This window comes from Spea bombifrons, chromosome 10 (genome assembly GCF_027358695.1).
Source record: "Spea bombifrons isolate aSpeBom1 chromosome 10, aSpeBom1.2.pri, whole genome shotgun sequence".
NCBI classification, from domain to species: Eukaryota; Metazoa; Chordata; class Amphibia; order Anura; family Pelobatidae; genus Spea; species Spea bombifrons.
In genome coordinates this window covers 6,840,675-6,864,368 of record NC_071096.1, presented here as the reverse complement: position 1 = coordinate 6,864,368, position 23,694 = coordinate 6,840,675, and the positions used below count along the sequence as shown (strand labels likewise).

At 42.8% G+C, this 23,694-nt stretch overlaps 2 protein-coding genes across 2 annotated transcripts; one reads left to right on the top strand and one right to left on the bottom strand.

Moving 5' to 3' along the window:
• Positions 1–9,045: 9,045 nt before the first annotated feature.
• On the top strand, positions 9,046–10,542 carry CHRM4 (cholinergic receptor muscarinic 4). Its single transcript, XM_053448375.1, has one exon. It carries the CDS (start codon positions 9,079–9,081, stop codon positions 10,540–10,542), a length of 1,464 nt encoding a protein of 487 aa, XP_053304350.1. The 5' UTR covers positions 9,046–9,078.
• Positions 10,543–14,531: 3,989 nt separating this feature from the next.
• Positions 14,532–21,812, bottom strand: MDK (midkine). Its single transcript, XM_053448377.1, has 5 exons — positions 21,579–21,812; positions 16,376–16,455; positions 15,706–15,864; positions 15,083–15,244; positions 14,532–14,656 (listed from the first exon to the last, which is right to left on the bottom strand). Exons 2-5 carry the CDS (start codon positions 16,452–16,454, stop codon positions 14,631–14,633), a joined length of 426 nt encoding a protein of 141 aa, XP_053304352.1. The 5' UTR covers position 16,455; positions 21,579–21,812; the 3' UTR covers positions 14,532–14,630.
• Positions 21,813–23,694: the final 1,882 nt, after the last annotated feature.

Below are 23,694 nucleotides of genomic sequence, written 5' to 3'. Positions count from 1 at the left end.
GATTCGCAGTGGAAATTGTTACTTTTCTTGGCACGAAGTCCCTTGCTATCCAATATCGGGAATTTATAGTCTCTGCCAGCTAGCCGGGATCTTTCTCTTTGCCGCATCTCGTAAATTAATAAAGCGGAGAGCGGACTTGTTCCTCGTAGATAAATGTCAAGTTTCATCTTTGCAGCGTCCCTTATGTTTTTGGTTCTTACAAAAGTCAAAACAAAACCCAACAATGGCTGGTTGGGCCGAGCGGCGGTGAGCCTACGGTGTAACTACTGGTTTTTGGGGTTCTATGGGTTGAGTGACACACGCGGCTGGTCTAGTGGGGTGAGCGGCAGACGAGGGACACCTGTGGAAACGTAAGGTCTTCCAGTTTGTCCATTGCTGAGTTCGAGACAATAAACATGGAGGGATTGGTGAAGACGACATATTTCCAGGCTTACTGGAAACTAATTAGGGAAACAAGGTTCAAAACATAGTATTAACCCATTTATGAGCCATAATGCACCTGTGCATGGAATCATTTCAAGTCTCGTTGTTCTAGAGTTGTGATGGGACAGAAATCACTATTCCGAGGGGGGGTCTTACGTTAAAGTTGATACTTTTTTGTTGGACCAACATAGAAAAAGGTGTTTTGAGGACCTCAGAAGGCTCTTCATCAGATGGAAGTTTCTCGTTTAACCCATGGAACAGGACGCCTTGTATGTCCTTGGTAAATGGAAGTATTTTCATCCATGTTCCTTGTTTTTGATGAGGGAACAGATGGAAGCCTGAATGGTCGTGTGTGTCTCAGCGGCAGGAAGCCTCGTTTGCCGTTATTAGGAGGTAAATGATACACACAGCTGTAGACGACCTTTTAATGGATGATAACGGATTGTCTTTTGGTGTGTTCCATGTCGCAGTGACAACCCTACAATGTAAATGCCAATCAGACGAGATACTCTGTTATTTGATGGGATGGTAAAAAGCTCTAATGATCCTTTCTTTGTAACGCAGTCAATGTGACTTCCATGCGGTTTGCTAAGATTGTTCTGGAAGGCATGCCTTGCGATCTTGGGCTGTTCTTCTGAGCATAGACATGCCTGGGAGCCGAGCCCCGTGTTTTACAAATGCAGGGACCAGTCTGCTTCTTAATCATTTTCTAGTCTATAGGGGCAGGGTGCATTGTGTGAAACCTGCCCCTACAGCCAAAAAAATCCCTGGTGGCCCAATCGGGACAGTTGGTGCATACTGATGGGGCAGAAAACCAAAGGTACATCCAGCTCCCTCACTAGGTCTCCATCCATACTTCTCAAGTGGTCCGCCAGGATATTTGGGGACACACCTGGAACCACTGATTAAGAAGCCATTTAATCAAGGAAAGGGCGAGTATGCCCCTTAAGATAAAAGGTGCGATCTACAAATAGTTAAAGGGATGTTACTGTTCCTATTCAAACTTTCTCGGACCACCTACCTGAAAGAGGCACAGAGGGCTGATTATGAAGGACAGGGTTGGATAAGCTGTGTATTCTTGGTAAGGGAAGAAGTATTTATTAATGACAGCGTGTGTTCCAGGTTAGTCACGGAGGTTTGAAGGCTCGGAGAATAGATATATGCTGACATGGTATCACCGGTTTAAGCAGGGAAGGTAAGAATGCAGGACAGTTACTTCTTTCTCCATCTCCTGATATACTGAATCTGGTCGACACGAGTTCTCGGTCATACACTTCATGAAAGGTAGATGCAGATGCCTCACCACACGTTAGTGGCCTGCTGGGGTTTTTTTTTTTGGAGCCCCTTCCCATTGCTGGGTGTGTGATATTTGGGTAATTATTCCCCCTCTTCATTTCTGTTTTCATTGGCATTCACCGGAGGTACCTGGCATTGTATCTCAGCCCAGGTGTGCAAACACTTGCCTTCCAAAGCCAACCATATTGTTTCCCTGTTTAAAGAAGTGCCTGAAGATAAATCTTCCCCTGCTCTAAATTCTCTTTTCCACTTTTTCCCAGAAATTCCAGACGGAGTCAAAAACTCAAAACCGGGGAAAGTGACACCGGCTGTCTGTGGCCTGAGTCAAGCTGGAGGGCAGGGGTGGTCTGTTAGATACTTATTTTTTCAAGGGGGATAGGGAGATGGAACAAAACTTTCCCAGAGAAAGGGAAAATGTGGGGGTAGCGGAGGACAAATGCTGGTAGCGCAGGGAAAAATGCAGCACATGGGGATAGAAATATTCTTGACAAGCTCTCTCTTCTTCAGATATGATGTCATAACTTGGGACCCTCAACTATTATTACAGGTGTAATGCCGTGCTGAGCCTTCAGATCAGTTTGTTTCCTTCTTCTAGGAACAGAAAAACACAGGGGTCTTAGACTCAACTAGACCCCCTGTAGTTACTCATCTAGTTATAAGAACTTGTGACCTCTTCTTGGTCATCACTGCATCTTGTACAAGTTAACACAATCTCACTTTTTTAATCCATCTGAGGAAGTGAACTCAGATCCCTAAATCGTATGTAACGTTACAGCTTTGATGGACAAATAAAAGGTATTTATTGCAACTAAATAATCTTTTATTTCCTTGGACCAGTAGCGTTGACTTTTCAGTACAAAGGTTGACCGTTGTGCTTTTGCTTCCATCGGAATGAATTTCAAGTACGGTAATTTATTCTTTCAGAAAGATGGAGCTGGCAGCAAGCCAATTTCTGCCAAATCAAAAGAGATAAACAACGATTATAAAATACTTTAAGGAGAAAACTGAAAAGTTGCACTGATGACAAAGACAGTGATAAACATGCCCTTTATTGTAAATATTTTGGACACTCGCCCTTTATTGTAAACATTCATGTAAACATTCCCTTAATTGTAAATATTTTAGTGAACATGCCGTTTGCTGTAAACATTCCTGTAAACATGCTCTTAATTGTAAACATTCCTGTTAACATGCCCTTTATTGTAAACATTCTTGTAAAGATGCCCTTAATTGCAAATATTTTTGTAAACGTGCTCTTTATTGTAAATATTCTTGTAAACATGCCCTGAAGTATAAATAGTTTTGTAAACATACCCTTAATTGTAAACATTCTTGTAAACATGCCCTTTATTGTCAATATATTTGTAAACATGTCCTTTATTGTAAACATTCTTGTAAACATGCCCTATTATTGTCAATATATTTGAAAACATGCCCTTTATTGTAAACATTCTTGTAAACATGCCCTTAATTGTAAACATTCTTGTAAACATGCCCCTTTATTGTAAACATTCTTGTAAACATGCCCTTTATTGTAAACATTACTGTAAACATGGCCTTTATTGTCAATATATTTGTAAACATGCCCTTTATTGTCAATATATTTGTAAACATGCCCTTTATTGTAAACATTCTTGTAAACATGCTCTGAATTATAAATAGTTTTGTAAACATACCCTTAATTGTAAACATTCTTGTAAACATGCCCTTTATTGTCAATATATTTGTAAACATGCCCTTTATTGTAAAGATTCTCAATGTATCTTCTTTAACGAGAAGTGTATCTTCTCATATGCATCTCATCTCTTCTGTCCGTTCACCAGAGACAGACCCTTAGATGTCATTTAGTATTTAGCTAATCGAAGAAATGTCTTTGGTATGGATGTCATACTGAAATAGTGATTAGTACGTCTGTAAGATTGCTGTTCGCGCCGGGTTTCAAAGATTATTTTTCTGACGAGCCACAGGGGTTTAATTAGAGGAGGTACATGAGATGAGAGGGCAGTGTGCCGCAAACACTTATCTTTATGATGAGATGTGATGGGCTGCAATAGGGGGGTACATGATGTTAATTGGTATAGTTTAATTAGTGGAGCATTTTATATCTGCTGCAAATAGGACACAGTCGTATAACTCACACTGCTGCCCATCAACCGCCAATAACTTAAGAAAATGAGAACACACAATTAGCGGCTACTTGGTCTCTTTGTGCAGTGTTCCCAATTTATCTCTTTTTTTTACCGACTGCGTCCTTTTAATCCTTTCGGCTCCCCCCACCCACCACCGCGACGTCTCTCCCGCTAACAGACGGTAAATCTCATTAAAACTTCACATCCCTCGCAGCGTATAAGCTGTGATAAAAACATCACAATGGCGAGTGACACGCAGTCGCACTGGCAACACCATCACACGCTCATAAGTGATAAAACAATACGTGCGCATCGGTCCCTGGGGTTGTGAGGCTTTCAAAGACCCTAAATAATGAAAAAGTACTGGGATTTCCAATGAAAAAAAAGACATTTTGAGTAGATTTAGAGCAGCAATTTGAAAGCAGATTTAAATCTCAGGAATCTAACACCATTAGGGGGGCCTTTGGAACCCTCACTGATCACACACCCCAAGATCCACGGGACTGGAACTGGGCGGGGCCATGAGCTGGCTTATTGGGAACCCCTGACATGTAAAGTGGTAGGGCACGGGAGCAGGTGGAGGTCACAGAGGCCATGATGTACCTCTATTTATCATAGGATTATTAGTTAAACACAGGACAGGGCAACCCGTGGCACTCCTGCTGCCACCAGCCGGAAGGCCAACACTGCTGGTTTCAGAAAACATTTTTTTAAAAGGTGTGTTAATAGGTAATAGGAGTCCCGTGGACAAAACAGGTCCCTAAAAGTTGTTTAAACTGCTTGTATGGTAGAGAAGTCACAGAGAGTAAGAAAATTCTGGCATGGGCAGACTTAATTCGGTTTTTCCTGCAGTTTCCTTCTTTCACCACTGAGGGGAGCCATTTCTACAGGCGTTTCTGCACAGAGGGGCCAAGCCTTCCGGGACTGAACTGGGATTTGGCAGCCAAAGCGGATAAAGGAAAGTTGTCAGGCAGAATAATAGAATGTGACGTGGGGTTGGGGCCACTTAGTGTTCTTTGTGGAGTTCCATCCTTAAGGGTCTACATTCTACATATGCCAATACATGTGCCTATACATATGCCAATACATATGCCAATTAACTGACCATTAGGTGAGAAAGATGCCCCTCATAGAATCTGTAAGGGGTTAACTACAGACCACAGTATTTTTTTATCCGGTTTCCCAGTTGCTGACTCCTTGTCTATAATATTCTGCTTCCCTGGCAGTCAAAGGGTTGACAGATGTGAACGAGGATATCACTCTTCTTCTCCGCCAGCTGCGTGTGATATTTTGCCCCCCTCGATGTGGCCTTTTCAACGCAACACCTTATTACCACTTTGATTCATCAGACACCTCCAGACGCCCACGTAGCAGCTTTCACGTGGCATGCACCTCGAGTGTATCGGCGTAGCGTATTACAATCCCGTATACTGCGTCAATACAATCAGTCGAGGTTTTTTTCTTGTTTTAGACGTCAGATGGTTGTGTATAGAATTTAAGTGGCGTCGGGTGATGGCTGAAAAGTTTGAGGCTGTCTGTGAAGAGCATCGTCACCCCCCAAAGGTCGATAAAGAAGCCTAAACTGGACGTGGTGGGCTGGTGGAGATACCCCCTGTGCTCCACAAGCCTTCTTATAGACATGAGTGTCCGTGTACCAATACCTATCCCTGGCCAATGTCATCTGTGGACTTTAGGCCTGACCCCGTAATTCATACGCGGCTTTTTGGGAGGATTGTCCTAAAACCGACGAGCCACTGATGAATATGAGGGCCGGAGAGGTTCTTCACTCGTTCAGACGTCCATAACCGCTGTTACTTGGATCTCGCGTGGAAGGATGAAGATACCCAGGTGGTCCGTGTGCTGTGCAGTTGATGATTAGAAAACATAGTCTTGTGCCATGGAACTAATTAGATAAGTTTATGCCTTCATCTCTGGCTGCCAAATCTCCCATGGCAACCACGAAGTTTTGTATGTTTTGCAATCTGGAGTCTTTTCTAGCACTTCTGATAAACACGGTGTTGGGGCGTCATCCACACCTGCCTTCCCGTCAGCCCAGCTCAGTAGCACTAGGGGTACCCGACTCGCTGTGAGAACCAGCTCTATCTATCATCGCTGTGGGACTTCCAGCCCAAAAAGAGGACCGGCCCTCCAAGAATCCCAACATTCTATCCAATAACTCCCATTGGCCCGGGAAGGCGATTGCCTGGGATTCCCTTCCATCGTTCCAGGTAACGGGACGACTAGGTTGACGGACACCGAAACCAACGCGTGTCCCGTGTCGGCGCGGAGGCCGGAGACTTTGCTGATAAAAGCTTATGTTGTCCCTGGGGGTCCCCGCGTCAGTAAAGAGCTCCTCTCTGCCAGAGTCACCGCGGGGTCTTGGAGGCTTCTTAAAAGCTTTATGCAGTCAGCAAATTAAAGTTTTATTCCACGTACAAAAAACCCACAAAAAGGCTCCACGTGCTTCCAGCTTCGCTCGTCATTAAAGCGTTAACGGGAGAGACACCCCGAACGGCACCATGTTTTATTAAGGAGTTTATTTATAGCGGGAGATGCGCGCCGTGGATGCAGTTGGCGATGAATAATGGAGCTTCCAGGAGACTTTACATACGTGTGACATAAAGCCCCTAGGGCTTCCCACTAATATGTTCATCGCCCCACGATGGGGGAATCCTGCTTACCGATGGAATGCGATGAGATGAGACCCATAGGCAGCCTCCAGCCCCTCCGTGCCACCTACAACTGATCTCAACGGGCACCCGAACGTGCCATGAAAATTAGAGCTTATCTGCAGCACCAGGGGCCGGTAGGGGCCACGATGCAGGTTCCTCGGAGAGTCAGTGGCATGTGGTTGTGGCAGCTCAAACACATTAACTAGTGCACCGGAGAACAATTCATGTGCTTATTCCTCCCCATGATAATGCCATTAATGAAAGGCAGATTCAACAAATTAACCCTTGGTTACACATTTTAAAAGTGGGGAAGGTGTTCAAACAATACTCCAGGGCAGCATTATAGGTGCAATAATATTGAGGATTTTCCTATAACTTGGGTGGTTATTATTTATTTATATAGAGCCGACAATTTGAACAGCACTGTACTGTTAAAAAAAAGAATAAAAAGCAGATTTAAAAAAAAAAAAAGGTTAATGGTTATACAGGGTTAATAGGTTATGAAGCGTGATTGTTTTTTAATTCCATCTAATTCGGAGTGACCGGTGCAGGACTCGTGATACTTTAAGCCTTTTGTTTTGCTGAGATGGAAATGAAACACACGGAGGAAAGGGCTACGGCCAGGGCCGGTCCCGGACCAAACAGTACCCCAGGCAAGAAGCCCCCTTTGTCGCCTCATTCTTTTTACTTTTAGATTGTCATTGTAGGCACAGATCTACTAAGCATGTCCTCCACACGTTATGGAGGCTTCTACACATTGGGGGCAGTTTGATGCAGGTGCCCCAGGTAGCTGTCTGACTCACCTGAGACTATGCCGGCCCCGGCTATGGAGTGCCGCTATCCCCCATTTCTCTGTGCACCCTGAACCCCGTCCTTATAACCATGTTGGATAATAGTATTTTTTGGCGCCCCAATAGCCAGAGAACGCACGTGTTCACCGCGCATGTCCAAATGGAAAGACGCCCTTTTAACAATCACTTTATATACAGCGTCTGATTCCGTAGCGATCTCACAATGATGGCAGAATACAAAATTATGAAATAAATACAGAGAATATGAACAAATAACGGAGCAAACAAAGGACATGCTGGTAGAGCAGGAAAAGAGGGCTCTGTTCCTATGAGCTTACAATCTTTTGGGCTGTTAAGAGGAATAAGAATGTTCATGTAAAAAAAAATACTTAACAAAGCTAAACGCAGCCGTAAAGAACACATTTTTTTAAGATAATCCCTTTGATTTCCATTTTGCTTTGTAGTCGTGCGTTGGGAAACAGACGCCAACATGTATCATGCCATCCTTAAGTGGGCGCCTGAATGCCATGTAACCGCTAGTTACCAGAATTATCTTTTAATTCTTCCTTACCGTGTAATCTTTTTAAAGTTCACTGAACATCTTAGAGCATTAACGTAGCCTGAGCTGAGGCATGAGGCTTTTATCCTGGTAAGAATGGGATATGCACCATTTCTAAAGCATTATCATTAACCCTTGCGTTGTCACTGTGTGCTGGATGATGGAGCTACAGAAGGGAAATGGCAAATATTCCACATTCTACAACCGCTAGACCCCCTGATTTTGTTCTCCTATGAATAATCAGTTAACCCTCGACAGAGAAATCCTTTTTTTTTAAAAAAATAAAAATTTAATCAATGCACTGTTTTCAAACTCTTAATAAGAGAAAGATTTATCTATGCTATAGTAACCCCATCCCTACTAAGCATTAATGTAGGTGATGCTGGTGGCCCCCCTACCAGCTTTGCAGCAGTCATGGTGGGGTGGGCTGATGCAAAAAATGTTTAGCATAATCTGCTCTCATAGTATACAGTCAATAAAGGCAGAGCCCATGAGGAATGTTCCATTGGTTGCCATGGTAACAAGACTGCTTTGCACAATTTTGCACAAGAAAAATTTGCACAAGAATTACTCTTCATAAGTAAGAATTTTTAGAACATTTAGCAGATTTCTAAGTGGAGCAAGGGCGACATCTCCTGGTGAGGTGGGGTAATGCAACGTTGCATTCTGAGGAAGGATGAACACTTATTTACAATATTATCATTTATTATTTTATATATATATATCTATAAATATACACATATATATATATGATTTATATTATCATTTTATTATTATTTACAATATTATGTAAATGTTGTATTCTACAAAAGTCATGTCAGATTAAATGGGTCAGACGAATGTTACAATTTGGTACCTTAGGTTGTCTTCGGCTAGAGAAAAATTAGCTAATTGCTCCTGTGGAATGTAAATACTGGAAAGTTCTTTGGCCTCCCATGTTTTTCTAATAAATAATATACATATAAATAATATATAAATAATACAAAATATAGCCTAACTCCCCCAGTGTATAAGAAAGACTTCCCATGGTTGGCCTATTTTTCTGGTAGACCCTAGGCAGATGCCTACAGTGCCCACTGGATGATGTGGCTATGAATTCTTATTTATTATAGTGAATAGAATCAGATACATCGTCTAATGTCTTATTTGTCTTATTCTGACCCTTAGATTTACTCTACAACCTCTCAACCCCTCATTGGTTGGTCAAGATGGAAAATGACACCTGGGAGAACACAACCAGTTTCGGCAACCAGACCCTCGGCAGCAAGGTTTTGTCCGCTGTCCAGTACCAGACGATGGAGATGATCTTCATTGCCACTGTGACGGGCTCCCTCAGCTTAGTTACTGTGGTGGGCAACATCTTAGTTATGCTCTCCATTAAGGTCAACCGACATCTGCAAACGGTAAACAATTATTTTCTCTTTAGCCTGGCATGTGCTGACCTTATCATTGGCGTCTTCTCCATGAATCTCTACACCGTCTACATCATAAAGGGTTTCTGGCCACTGGGGCCGATCGTGTGTGACCTGTGGCTGGCTCTGGATTATGTGGTCAGCAACGCCTCCGTAATGAACCTTCTCATCATCAGCTTTGATCGCTACTTTTGCGTCACCAAGCCATTGACCTACCCAGCTCGAAGAACCACTAAGATGGCTGGATTAATGATTGCAGCCGCTTGGCTCCTATCTTTTGCACTTTGGGCTCCGGCCATCCTATTCTGGCAGTTCATTGTCGGGGAGAGGACAGTTCCAGACGGAGAATGCTACATCCAATTTCTCTCCTACCCAGCGGTCACCTTTGGCACAGCCATTGCTGCCTTTTACCTTCCAGTGGTCATTATGACCATACTCTACATTCACATCTCACTTGCTAGTAGGAGCAGAGTACGCAGGCATTGCCCAGAAACCCGAACAGAGAAGAAGACCAAACCGGTCAGCTCCATGAAAAGTCCTTTAATAAAGGAAACCAAGAACGCTCCTAAGCCGGATGCAGTTGAGGTTAAAGGGGAAGATGAGAATGGTGTCAGGAATGGGAAGGTTGAAAAGTCCTTGACCAACCTCCAGTCTGTGGAAGAAAAAGAAACCTCCAATGATTCCAGTACAGCCAGCATGACCCATAACCCCGAAGATAAGATGCCCTTGAACGACCCTTCTTCAGGTGTTGTCTTGGCTCCTACCCAAACCATACAGCCTCTGAATCCAAGGGTCGGTGCTGCTTCTAAGTGGTCTAAGATCAAGATTGTCACCAAGCAGACGGGGAACGAGTGTGTGACAGCTATCGAGATAGTTCCTGAGTGTTCCATTCCATTGCCCCAAAATTCATCCCTCCCAAACACTCGTCCAGCCAATGTGGCAAGGAAGTTTGCTAGCATTGCCCGCAACCAGGTAAGGAAAAAGAGGCAAATGGCAGCCAGAGAGAAAAAAGTCACGCGGACCATTTTTGCCATACTGTTGGCCTTCATCCTCACCTGGACTCCTTACAACGTCATGGTCCTCATCAACACGTTTTGTGAGACTTGCATCCCTGATACTGTTTGGTCAATAGGGTACTGGCTTTGCTACGTCAACAGTACAATAAACCCGGCCTGCTATGCGCTGTGTAATGCCACCTTCAAAAAGACCTTCAAACACCTTCTCATGTGTCAGTACAGGAATATCAGAATGGGCAGGTAGGCCGTTAGATTGCCCCTTCTCTTGTGACTCCCGGAGGGAAACGGGGAGGGAGAATTTCAAAGGTTTTTAGAATCCTGTTTGGAAACTGTAAATGCTCCCGGGACTCTTCTGCATCGAGGGCATGACTTCCAGGTTGCAGCTCGGATTAAGGCGGTAGGGGCTGGAGTTTAAGGAAATTTCCACTGAGAATGGACTACTTTTCAAAAAACTGGATACATTTTGTAAGTCCAAAGAAAGTTCAAAGGGAACAGAGACACCACATTGTGGCATTGTGGCCGTAGCTGTCCTGGCCGCCAGTCTTCTGACCATTCAAGGAGGAGGATCATGCTTGAGATGACAAAATTGCTCCAGAGACCTGCTGAGGAGACATACCAGGACATCTTCAGGTCATCCTTTTCTTGGGTTCTATATCATGGTTGCCCCGTTGCTGACTTACCTGCCTCGCTGGCCGTGCCTGGATGTAATTGCTTCCCTGTTTTGTGTGCTGCTGCCCTGCAAAGGATTTGCCCCAACCTTTTCTCTTCTACGCTATTAACCCCCTCTACGGAAGCTCTGGTTCTAAAACTCTCAGCCGACAACTCTCATTATAATATAAGAATTATGTATTTTTTACAGTATCTCCTAAGAAGAACACCCAGTTTCTGTCAGGGAAGGTTATGTTACCTTGTAACAAACACATCTGTATTTCATTTGCCGGAAATGGTAGCCGTTTTAGTGTCCCGTGGGTCCTTCCCATGGGATCAAAAGGGTTAAAAAAAAATATAGTAAAACATTATTATCTATCAGTTGGGGTTAAAAGAAGCTTTCATCTCGTACCCATTACGGAAGGAATGAGGAATCTCTTGCCACAGGGGCATTTGTTCATATTTATTCCCGCAAACCTCTGGGGTAAAGTTGAATCATCAGGTTCTGGGGCGGCCAGCTGCGCAGGTGTTGCGGTCCTACAATTCCCACAATGCTCAGCTGGAATTCCAAAACATTAGCAGAGTGCCCCTGGCTAGATGAGTGTCATGGGAGTGGTAGTTGCTGACTAATCCCCGGAGTTACGGTCAGTTATTGATTGCAGGTCATGTCAGTCGGCGCATCCCTATGGGAGCCGAGACAGAAGGGACATGTTAATGGAGGAGAAGTGCTATTTCTATCTTAAACATTCCAGGGCCAGTGAAGGGGTTAATCTTGTAAGGGTTAATAAATTAGAAGGTAGAGGACAAACATTGGTTTTATGGCATCGAGACCGCCGGACGTTTTTATAAAGTGCTGACATTTATTAAATGCTGTGATTTTACCCGCATGATCCCATCTATAGGCTGCGTTACTGCTTAACCGGAACGCGCAGGACCAAGCGAAATCCATTCGGCAGCAAAAAAGAGGTTAATTCACCTCTACCTGGAACGTGCTCAGTAACATTAATCTGGAACAGGTCAAACCCTCCTGTCATTGTGCTCTCCTCCCCCAGTCTCCTGTATAACACTGACAGTTCACAGAGTGATAAATGGACCTCTACGTCCAGGGGAGGAAAAACAGGTCATGGCCAGAATTCAAGATTAAGATTACTTAGGAGGTCACCATGATGCGGCATGACATCATCAGAGTAAAGGCTTGTCTTCCGTTGGTCATAAAGTTATTGTACATAACCTTTTTATGATTTCACCAAGGTGAAGCATGACATCATCGGGGCACAATGTTGCTGCATTATCTCATCATAATTCAGGGTCAGTCTATTTTTTTGTGCCGCCGTGATGGTCATAACATAACACGGGGCAAATCACCAGTCTTTGGCATTATACACACCGGGTCTGTTTTATGATGTGGTATGACATCATCAGAGCACAGCACTGGTCTTAATGATGTCATGCTGCCAGAAAATGCTCATTTATCAATTGTCTGCTGGGTAAATGTACAGCGTATTATCTCTGCCGGACAGTGAACTCAGACCTGGTTCACGGTACACATAGTGATTCGGTGCCGTGTGAGCTGTCAGTCTCCTCTCTTTTTTTTGTTGTCCCTGTAATAAAACTTAAACAAATATAGAGATCTGGTTTCATGCGGAAGAGGTTTTATTACGGGTTTTAAGATGGGAAAATGGATGAGAGAGGAGAGAAAGCCACGGGGGGGGGGTGTTGGTGTGTGAGACGTGATTGAGAACTTTTTTATGTCCTGGGGAAGAACCCTTGACCCGAATCCTAGTTTATACATCTTGTGGCCGCCTATGACATCACAAAACACTTGCATGGCTACAGAGAATATTGTTTAAAGAATATCTTGTGTGGGGCAGAAGACGAACCATTTCCACCAATTTCCATGCTTAGCAGAAGGACGTTCCTCAACTATTCCGGATAATACCAGCTCCTGAAGCCATAAATCAAACTGCCCTCCTGCCATTGTGAAGCCGGCAGTGTAACCGGCAGTGTAACCGGCAGTGTAACCGGCGTGTAGCGCTCCCTCACGCGTTAATCATTCCTTGGTGTTGGAAGTTGACTAGTGTAAAAATGTTTCACCCGCTATCACAAGCCTGAGCTGGTTTTCTCCATCGCGGTGTCTTATCTCTCGCCTTGGGGTGGTGATAACTCAACTGAACCACTTCCAGTGTCGGTTCTCCCCCATTCTGTCCAGAACCTGTCCCCAGCAGGCACATTGTGTCACTTCCACCTCAAATTATGATGTCGTACAACAAAAATTGTGGTTATTGTATAACCAGCAGGCAACCGTGAACATAGAAGCAGCGCTCTTGGTATTATTTACAGTCGCAGTTACTCAGACCGGTCCATCCAGGAGCTGAATCTATCCCGTCTTACACGGCACGCGCTTTACTCCCTTACTTTTATCAGTCATTAAGGGTGATGATGTAACTATGTTTTTGTTGTGAGTGTATTTAATAACTTTTAGGAGCTTTATGGGAATAGACCACGCATTATAGAGACAGAAGAACCACCAACGTAGGAGCATGGAGAGCCCCGGCGTGAAAAACATGGCGAAATCACCATAGCAATGTGGGATCATCAGGAACGTTCCATTGGTTGCTTTGGTATGGCCTGAAATGGCCATCTGGCCCACCGTACTTTGTGTAATCATAAAAGATCTCTCACATCCATTGGTGGCCACCGGCCTTAAAGTGCCAGGGCCTCTTTACGGTCCGACCCTGGCTATGGTGCTGAGACCATTTCGCTGGGTAAATACTTTTTATACATAGAATCCCTACAATATTTTTAAGAAACATTCCTGAATTTTATACTTATTCAGTGTCCCGATTATAACATTCCTGCTGTAGACACACAAGCCATTATTTGGCCAATATTTCAGAACCAAAAAAATAGCCAGAAGATCAAAATCACACACATAAGAAACAAATAATAATAAAACTACAAATTCAAACTGTACATTTATTAAAAAAACAAAAAACAAAAGAGCAAATCCAAAGGGAATCTTTCTAAAAACACATAGAAATAAGAAGCCACGTGAAGTATGAAAGTTTGACAGTAAATTCGGGGTAAACAGGGGGAGTTTAGCGATTAGAGAGAAGCAACAGCCGAGTTGGGGTAAATTTTAAAATTAATCTGTTTTTTTCCCTTAAAAAAAAGACACAGAAACTTCCATGAAATTTTAGGATGACAAAGGGATAGTAAAGGCTCTCAGATTATCTTATTTTTCATATCTTGTAGAAAAAAAAGGATCAAGAAGTGGTTTAAGAAATTCTACATCAGCAGTACAGGAGGAGAGGGCAAAAATATTGGAGTAATGGAGATGGAGTGGACGATAATGGGGGGGGTATAAAGAAGCAACAATGAAAAGAGGAAAGGGTTTGGATTTTTCGGGGGATTTTTAAGGTTGGTGAAAAGGGGGTGAAAGAAATCAGTTGCTTTTCTTAAGTTCGTCTTAATATTTTTCCTAAAAAAAATGAACATTAGTGATTAAAAATATAAGTTTCGGGATCGGAAGTGGGTGGGGCTGGGGGAGACAGGGCTGGGGGAGACAGGGCTGGTAAGAGTGCATGTTTGACAGGTCGGAAAGAGAACACGGTCAATCCATCATTCCCCGGGGTGCTGAGCGCGGCTCCCATGGCCTCGTCTAACGGGCGTCAGCAGATCCCTCTACTCCTTTCCTTTACCTTTCTTTCCTGAAATAAGAGCAAATATTATTCACCGGCCACTCAAATATCCATTAGCCAGCAGAATGTGTAGACATACAGAGCCTAAAGCATATCTCGTTTATTGCATCACCGAGGAGGTTATTTAGGTATTATTTATATGATGTCATAAAATAGAATCTTCATGCAAAGGCGGGCCTTGTAGGCATCAGCTACGTTCCACAAAAGGAATATTTTAGACTAAAAATGTGACCGTAATCGAAAAAAACCCTCAAAAGCTGCATAGGGTCTCACACGGGTGCATGGTACCCGGGAACAACATACGAGGTACATGGTAACGTGGGTTGTATGCTAGGTTTGCAAATGATTACGTAGTAACACTTAGTATCGGTGTAAAGAGCTTGATGGGTCTTAATCACATAAAATGAATGAATTCCATTAAAGTTCATGTTTTACCTTTGGATTTAGACTTGATTTTTGGAGAGCATGGCTTGGTGGCCTCCACGGTCTGCTGGCACTCTGCGTCATACAAAGCCTTCTTCAGGGTGCCGGTGCGGATCTTCAGTCCAGTATCGCCGTTACAATTCCCCCAGCTCTCGAACTTGTACTTACAGTCGGCTGTAAGAACAGAGAAGACTTGCTAAGAAACTCTTCCTTAATTGTGATTTTTTTTAACATTATCTACATATGAAAATCATGCGATGAGATAAACACAAGCAGCTGCGTGTGAATAAAGTGCCAGAAACATTTCCCTGGTCTTAAAGTCACAATGTAACGGGGCTAAATATCTAGTTATCTAATACTATCAAAGGGGTCAAAGGAGCCCTTCCCTGGCATAGAATGCTGTGTATCATTTTGGAAGCCATTGTCCAGACCAGAGGGAAAGGAGCTTAAAAAGCATGCTGGGAATTGTAGTCTTCTGCAGCTGGAGCTTCAGTGGTTGACGGGATTGATGCAGGGTGCAAGCGGTTATTGACCCACTGGGCAGAGATAAATTACCGGCCCTTCTGGGTATTTCTGTATTGGCACAGGGTACGTGAAGCTCTGGTTAGAGAGATGGGTATGGAACGTGCCGTTACCTCCAAACGCTTTCTTCCAGTTGCAGGGAATCTTGCACTTGAGCTTGCGAGTCTCCTCTTTGCATGTCCCCTCCCGGGTCCCTAAACCGCAGTCTTTGTTGTTGGGGACGCAGCTTCCCCACTTCCACTCCGCGCAGTCAGATCCCTTCTTACCCTTGTCTGTTAGAAGAAAACATGGTGACGGTTTGGTTGGGGAAAAGGGACAGTGAATCGACTGAGGAGCAGAGGTAGTGAAGCAGGGACTGCGGGCAGAGATGGATCAGAGATTGGAGAATGATCTAACAAAGGTATGGAGCAGGAGGTGAGTGAGACATGAAACTGGTTCAGGTGGGGTAGGAGGAACAGAAGAAGGAAAAGGAGAGAAGACCTTGGGAAAGGATGAAAGACGAGAAAGGGAGAAAGATCAAGATGAGAAGCGGAAGGAGAGTCAACAGAAAGAAGGAGAAAAATTGTGGGGAGAACAACGGGGAGAACAACGGGGAGAACAATGGGGAGAGATCGCAAACGACAGGCAGAGGGGGAAAAAAGAGAAAAACTGGTCAGCACAAAGAGGACAATTGAAAGTGAGAATTGGAGGAAGATGTGGAGGCTGAGAACCTCGGAGGGTCTGCAGAATCAAGAAGTCAGGAGTCAAACAAAAAGGGTTTCAGAATTTGGGGCAATTTATCACCTTTCTTGTTTTTTGCAGCCTGGGAACTCACAGCAAGGAACGCAACCAACATAATGACATAAAAAGCCCGTAATTCCATCCTGGGAGAAAAGAGAGAGAGAGAGAGAGACCGCTATTAACACAACAATACAAATAACTCAACTCAGAGACGGAAGATGATAATAAAGAGTTAAGAAACGTGATTCCAGCAGAGATACCGGTAATATCTATCCATGGAAGAAATATGTGAGCTGGAATTAAAAAGAAGTGAAACGCAGCAGAAAGTCAGAAAAAATGTATCCTTAAAGTCACATTTAAATATCACATTTTTTGGGGGTACAATATTGGGGTTGATCTAGAAATACTGTCCTTTTTGTGTTTTTGGTGAGTATTCGGATAATTTTTGGTGGAATTTTTGTACCAGTGTATATTTTTTTCTTGCAACGCTTTATATTTTGGTTCCATTGTGTAACATCCTCGGTGATGTAAGATTCCCAGCGGGAGAACCCAGTCCTGTATGTCCCCCCCTGCCCCACACACTGGAAGCCCCCTACTGTTTTTGCTGCTATGGAATCCTACGTCCTTCCGAAGGAATCCCAAAATAAAACCTTCTTCACAAAGACTATCCTGTTCAAAGAAACCGAGATGCCTTCCTACCCCGGTACGAAGATCCAGTGTGAGTCCAGAAACATACCCCTCCATGCTGCCTGCGCGCACCATTTGGAAAATATCCCTCCCATGATTTCTCTTGTCCCAGAAAACGTTCCTTGATACATTCCTTGCATGTTCCTTGCATACAGAACAGGCGCTATTCTGATTTAACAGCAGGGATGCCAAACTGTTGGCCCTTAGGCAAGAATACCCAGTTCCCCCCTGTGGGGCTGTTGAAAAACACCACTTTGCCTGAAAAAAACCCATTTTTTTCTATGGCATGACATCATTACTTTAATGTCGCCTAATTACATTCATCAGAATAGGTTGGGTGATGTCAGGTCACGTTCCGCTGACGGGAAGTTGTGGCGAGGTGTCACGTTCCATACATTTTGGGTTCCTGTCTTCCCCAGTTTGCGCATGCGTGGCTTGCCAAACGCTGCCCCATTGCTACAGTGGTGAAGACCACAGATGACCTTAAGGTTTATGCCAAGAGCTGTAGACCGGCCATGAGGTTCTCTCCAAAGTTAGCAAGCAAGTGCGTGCAGGAGGGACGTGTCTGATTTATAGAGGCTGGGGGGCGCTAGAAACACTTGGGCGGCACTGGACAAAATGAATTGTTCCTTGGGACTCAAGTCAGGACAGCTAGCAACTATTAACCTTGGAGCCTTCACCCTCCCACCATCATCACCACCAGATAGATGGGTTGACTCACTAAGCAATGAGCTGTTGGTGGGGTTTTTAAAGTAACCTCCAGTATGAGGATAATTACATATATTTTGTATCCATCTTTGAAATGGATTCTCAAACACCTGCTTGAACCGCTTGTAAAAGAAAGAATGAGTCAATTTGCTTGTGGCGTGGCCCCTAATTAAACAGCTAAACGGCCATCGTACAGAGGAATGTTCATCCTCGGATTGTCTGCACATCTGTTGCTTCTGCACCTCAACAGCTTACCCCCTGAACAGGGAGCTGCTAATTGCCCCGGGGCACATTCCAGTCACAGGACCCAGCATGGTGCTGCCCTCCAGCGGAGATTCCCATCGGGGCCCCTGACCTGGAATTATAGGTCTGAACAGTCAATGACACAATAATCCCGGCAGTGAATGGCAATAGGCGGAGAAGCCCAATGGGACAAAGGGCATTGAAATGCAACGAGAAGATCGGTGTCGTGTCAATGAGCCTTCCAACCTGGCCTGTAGAACAAACAACACACATAACACAACACCAATCCAGAAACATATGCCTTCTCCAGCTGTTCTAGATTATATCTCCCATGATGCCTGATCTTCTGGATCGACCATGATTGGCGGAGAGAAGTCTACAAACACGGAAGGACAACGTCATAATGAGTCACTTTTATTTCCGTGAGTCACACCACGAGTCGGGCCTGGCCAGCGCTGGAAAAATAAAACAGTTCCAACAGATACCGATGGACTGCAACTCCCATTACAGCCTCAGAGAATGGGAGTTGGAGTCCAACAAGAGCGTCTGCTTCCTAGCCCTGGGAGAGGTGATGAAGTGATGTGTTCTTCATAGGTTTACACAATTTAACTTAGAAACACAGTTCCTGCCGTTCTATTTACATGATTGTGATGTTTAGGGCTGTCGGACTAGAAAACAGGGGCATTGGTGGAGGAAAGACAGACAGATATAAGGATCCAAAGAGGGTCCTAGAACCGGATATTTGAGAAGCATTCATGGTAGTCTGGTACAATGTTTGGCACAGAGAAGGCACGGGAAGGATGATGAACTCATCAACGATGAGTTTTTGGCATGGCCGCTCTTTAAAGGGAAGGCTTGGTCCTCCTGGGCTTTAACCGGCCCTCCTCGCTGCCGGAAGGGCCAGGAAAAGAGGCACATCTTGCTTTGGTTAACCGGCAGTGTGCAAAAGCAGAATTTATCGCTCTCCAAACAACCATAAATCTTATGTACTCGCTCTGATGTTTTAATCATCGGTGCTTAAAGCTCAGCCTAAAATGTTACCGGTGCCATTACATTAGGAAGGGGGTCAGAAGGGCTGAAAGCCACGGAGGGGGTCAGCGGCCAGCTCTGCCCAGACCTGATGCGTAACTGAGAACAAAACTATGTTATGCTGGCTACATTGTAACTTTATGGCGATTTGAGTCAACGTGAACGTATTGTAAAAACACGGAATTCTGATAAAACGACTCGCGGCGTGATGGTTCCAAGAAGAGGAAGAAAATGTCAGAATTTTATTTGGGGTACAGCTACCTTTTATAATATTAACAAAATGATGTCAGGTCATAGTCTTGCCTGCATTTAGGGAGTTTTTCCTGATGTGTAATTTTGTTCTATTACTACTTGAGTCCAACTTTTGATCTGTTCTAAAAGAACTTTTTGTTGACATTGAACGGTCCCAATGATTCTAAAAATGGCTTTTCCTTTTAAAGGTGGGAAAGAGAGTTTTTTTAGAAAAAAAAACCCTGAGCGTATTTAAAGAACTCAACATAAAACATAAAGAAGGAGGAAATATGTTGGTCCAAGGAATGGAGACCTGATTAGTTTATACAGAATGCCTGGGATTATCTGATTTCAAGGCAGTTGGTTATTTTCATACCTAATTTTTTTATCCCAATTAAGCGAGTTCCAGACATAAAATATAATTAGGGAGTATTTCCTTATGACTCATAAAACATTTATTCATTTTTCAACAGCTCGTCATATTTAAAATTCATTTTCTTTTTTTTTTTAATAAAAAAATAATTTTGGAACAAAAAAAAGAAAAAGCATGATAAATATACACAACTTTTTTTTTTTTTATATCCAAATGCAGTTTTTTTTTTTCTTGGAACCATTGAGTGTTTAAACGGGTTAAACGCTGATTAGGAGACTCGATATTAAAATAAAGACTTCTTTACTTCCCCAGGAGTAAAAAAAAAAAAAGTTAACATTTTTTCCTTAAAAAAAAAAAAAAAGTCTAGAAATTTTCTGTTATTTTTGGCCGGAATCCAAAAAACGTCTGTGGGTTTAAAACACGCACAAGATCTAGACCACAAATTCGAAATGAAGGATTAGATATTAATTGGCCAATTAACTTTAACGGGATTGTATTGCTTTAAAAAAAAAAAAAGAATAAAATAAACACAAAAGAAGAAGGAACCTTGCTCTTTAGGGAACGAGGAGGTTGAGTGCTTTGGCTCTTGGTCAAATAAAGTATATTAAAAGCTGCATAAATATTTGAATAGCCACATGAGAGGGTTTAATGGTGTTTAATGGAGTGGAGGAGAAGCAACGGGGTTTACAAGGGAACCAAGGCGCAGAAAGAAAGTTAAATTACCGTTTGTCGTTCCTTTTTCATGATTTAAAAAAAATAAAAAATAACATTTAGAACCTTTTTCTATTTTGCTCTATTCAGCATCATTTCCTTGCAGAAAAATATATTTAATATATTTAAATATGATGGCGCTATATAAAATAATATCTTATAATAATAATAATAATATTAATAATATAAATAATAATAATAATAATATTTCTTCTTCTTTTTCCAAATATAAATGTTCACTCTGATTTAGTGCCCTATCTAATCTAATATCACATTAACCCACAAAGGCAGTGTATTAGGTAGGCATAGGTAGCTTCCATTGGTTATTGTTCTACAACTCCCATAACTCCAGGCCAACTGCCCTATAGAAATACATATTTTACTGCAGTCCATAAACTCAAAACATTCACATTAAGAGATTCCGTCTGTAAAAGCCACACCATGATCCGACCAATAAAATGTGAACGTTAAAGCCCATTTTGAGAAGATGTATCTTTATGTGGTATCCGATATATCCGATACTTTATGCTGATCCGGATCCACAGTCACTGAATTAAAATGATGTGCGTTTAATTGATTGTAAGCTCTTTTTCCTTAAAACTGTTTCCAAAAAGTTTACCTGTAAAACTTGCACGCATTTCCTGATAATCACATAAAAAATACCCTTGAATATTTGCATTGATTTATTAGGATATATTAAAGTAATATGACCATGGGACAGACAGAATCCTCCCATCATGGGGGCTGCTAAGAGGTACCAGAAATCCCTACTCCTGGATATCCCTCAATGATTGTCTCCTGGTACCAGGCAGTCTTCACCCCTCTGACCCTTGCAAAACCCCCCAACTCTCACCCACAAAGACCCTTTTTATTGACCACTTGGCCTCACACATCATTTGTCAAGGGCTGAGCTGGTTAATAGGGGGCTTGTCCTTGTCTGGAGGACTTGGGGGTCAAGACCCTTGGGAATGTGGACCCTTTAGATGGAAATGCTTATAGACCTGGAAAAAGCTCTCTCTATATGAACACTTTGCACTGTAAACCTTTCTTTGTAAAATCCCAGTAAAAAAAACCCAAAAAACTAAAAAAAACCCTGCAAGCTCTTGGGACAATGTCTCCTTTTCAAGGCATTGTTACAGTGTATCCAAGCTCAGTCCATTTAACGCAAACTCTAGAAACTAATTCTATCAATTCCATAGGTCACAGCTTCTGGAGCATCTCAGATCTTCAGGCATCTGTAGGGAAATTATATTTTTTTTTTACTATTACCTGGAATTTTCTTACCTGTCTCTTTTTTCTTGAGTTTTTCTGGTTAGATCTCCAGTGTCTCCGTATCCCCCGGATGTCTTTGGACGCAGTGCAGGGGTATTGAGAGGTGAGCTTGCAGGAGCTGTGGGTTCTGCTGCCTCCTTATCTCCTTATCCTTTGTGTTCTTCCAACTAGTTTCAGCTAGTCGGTCTAGAAACCTTTCAATTATCTGCTCAGCTGACTCTCGCAGAGAGTTTTCCCAAACTCTGCCCAGAACTGACCCTCCCCCCCTTAAAGTATAAAAAAAAGAAAGGAGGAGGTAAAAGGGAGGGGGTTAGGGGGTATTCTAGCCATTTCCAACCACCCTGCTGTGCCAAATCTGGACTCAACACTCTACCCAAGCAAATAAGTGGATTTGGCATTTTTACTGAAAATTTGTTTGCAGTAAAAACTCTGGAAGATGTCATAGCGCTTGGCTCGACTTGGCTCCTGGAATCTAGGAAAACTCTGGATATCATCTGTTTAAGTCTCTGACAGCTAGATGGGTCAAGAACTCAGTACGTTCCAAGTCCATTTGTGCTAATGGCATCGGGGGGGGGGGGGACCAGTGATGAGAAAAGACACGTTTTAGTTCCAGAATGTAAATCCAAAAATCTAGAAGAGATTAAATTGGGGAGTCTTATAACAAGGTCCAAGAACAGCTCTAAAAAGTACGATTGTGTGTTTATAAAATTGGGCAAGCTGGTCCCGGAACGTCAGGGTTCTAAATGAGAACTTTGGGCAAACAGCGGGTGACCCATCCGATATACGGCCAGCAGAGCATATTTTGGGATTCATTTGTACAGAATTCATAAAAACTAAATGAAAGTCCCCTCTAACACCATGGATCCTGCAGTTTGTGTCTGGAGAAAACGATTCCCAAGGACCAAGTCCTCGGTTACAAGGAATCAGTAAAAAAAAGAACATGAAACCTTTATTTCCAGATGAGTCTCTGCCCCTTCCCGCTCTGCTCTCCACTTGTATTATTTTTGAATGAACCATCTCTCTTTTTGACCCTCCTTGTGTTGTCTCGAGGACCCAAGGGCCACAAAATCCACCCCCCGGGTAACGTATGTAGCAATAATTTGGGGTTCCTGCACCCCGTGTGCTTCTGCGTGTCATTGTGAAAATAGAACTGCATTCAGTCATTCTTTCCGATCCGACCTACAACGATTCCAACGGCATCTTCAAAACCCCTTCTCTCCAGCCTGGAAATTGGATCCAAGGCACCAAGCTCTTTTCACTTGTATTATTTATTATTATCTTTTATTTATATAGCGCCAACAATGGCCGCAGCGCATCTCACATTCACAGGGTCTGACAAACCTAGAACAGGCTAAGACGAAGCGATAAAGAGAGCTCCTAATAGTGACCTCTCAATAGTAAATACTAGAAACCTGTGTTTAATACTGAAACACAGCAGTAATATTGAAACTATATATATTTATATATATATATATATATATATATATATATATATATATATACATATATATATATATATATATATACATACACAATATATATATATATATATAAATAAATAAATATATATATACCGTATAAAACGTCAGTAACTGGAATGTATAGATATAGGTCTCAATAACTTCAGAATTTTTTATGGTTCTAACACAATTTACTAATATTTCTTTATTTTTTTCATCCAAAAGCCGCCTGAAGTCCATCTGGAATCCCAACGGTAGACATTTACATTTTGAACACAGTGTATCAAAGGTTAGGGAGACTAGGTGTGCGTTCATGTTTTTAGGGGTGTAGGTAGGAAAGGGGTGGGTCTTCTAATAAACCCTCCTGTTTCTGACTAAGCCCCACCCATTTTGACTGATCTCCACCCATTATACCCATAGGCTTGTCCCCCGTTGTCTTCCATTCCTTTTAAACAAAACAACTACAAAGCAAAACCTAGAAAGCCGACGCTGTGTGTAGTTTCGGTAAAATGAATTTCGTTTCGCCAGCGGCCGCGAAGGAGACGCAGAAACCCCAGCATTAGATCTTTATTAATGTTCTGTTATTGAGTCACAAAGAAAAAATGTGACGTCGTTCACCTTTCATGCAGTCAGAAATTAGAGTAAAAAAACCAAATGTCTCGTTATTG

Bases quoted from the DNA above. Each gene is read 5' to 3' on its own strand.
- CHRM4 (XM_053448375.1), top strand. From the start codon at position 9,079: ATGGAAAATGACACCTGGGAGAACACAACCAGTTTCGGCAACCAGACC.
- MDK (XM_053448377.1), bottom strand. From the start codon at position 16,454: ATGGAATTACGGGCTTTTTATGTCATTATGTTGGTTGCGTTCCTTGCT. The intron at 15,865-16,375 runs GTGATAAATTGC...TTCTTCTAACAG, and splicing joins GGCTGCAAAAAACAAGAAAG to ACAAGGGTAAGAAGGGATCT. The intron at 15,245-15,705 runs GTAACGGCACGT...CTGTTCTTACAG, and splicing joins CTGGAAGAAAGCGTTTGGAG to CCGACTGTAAGTACAAGTTC.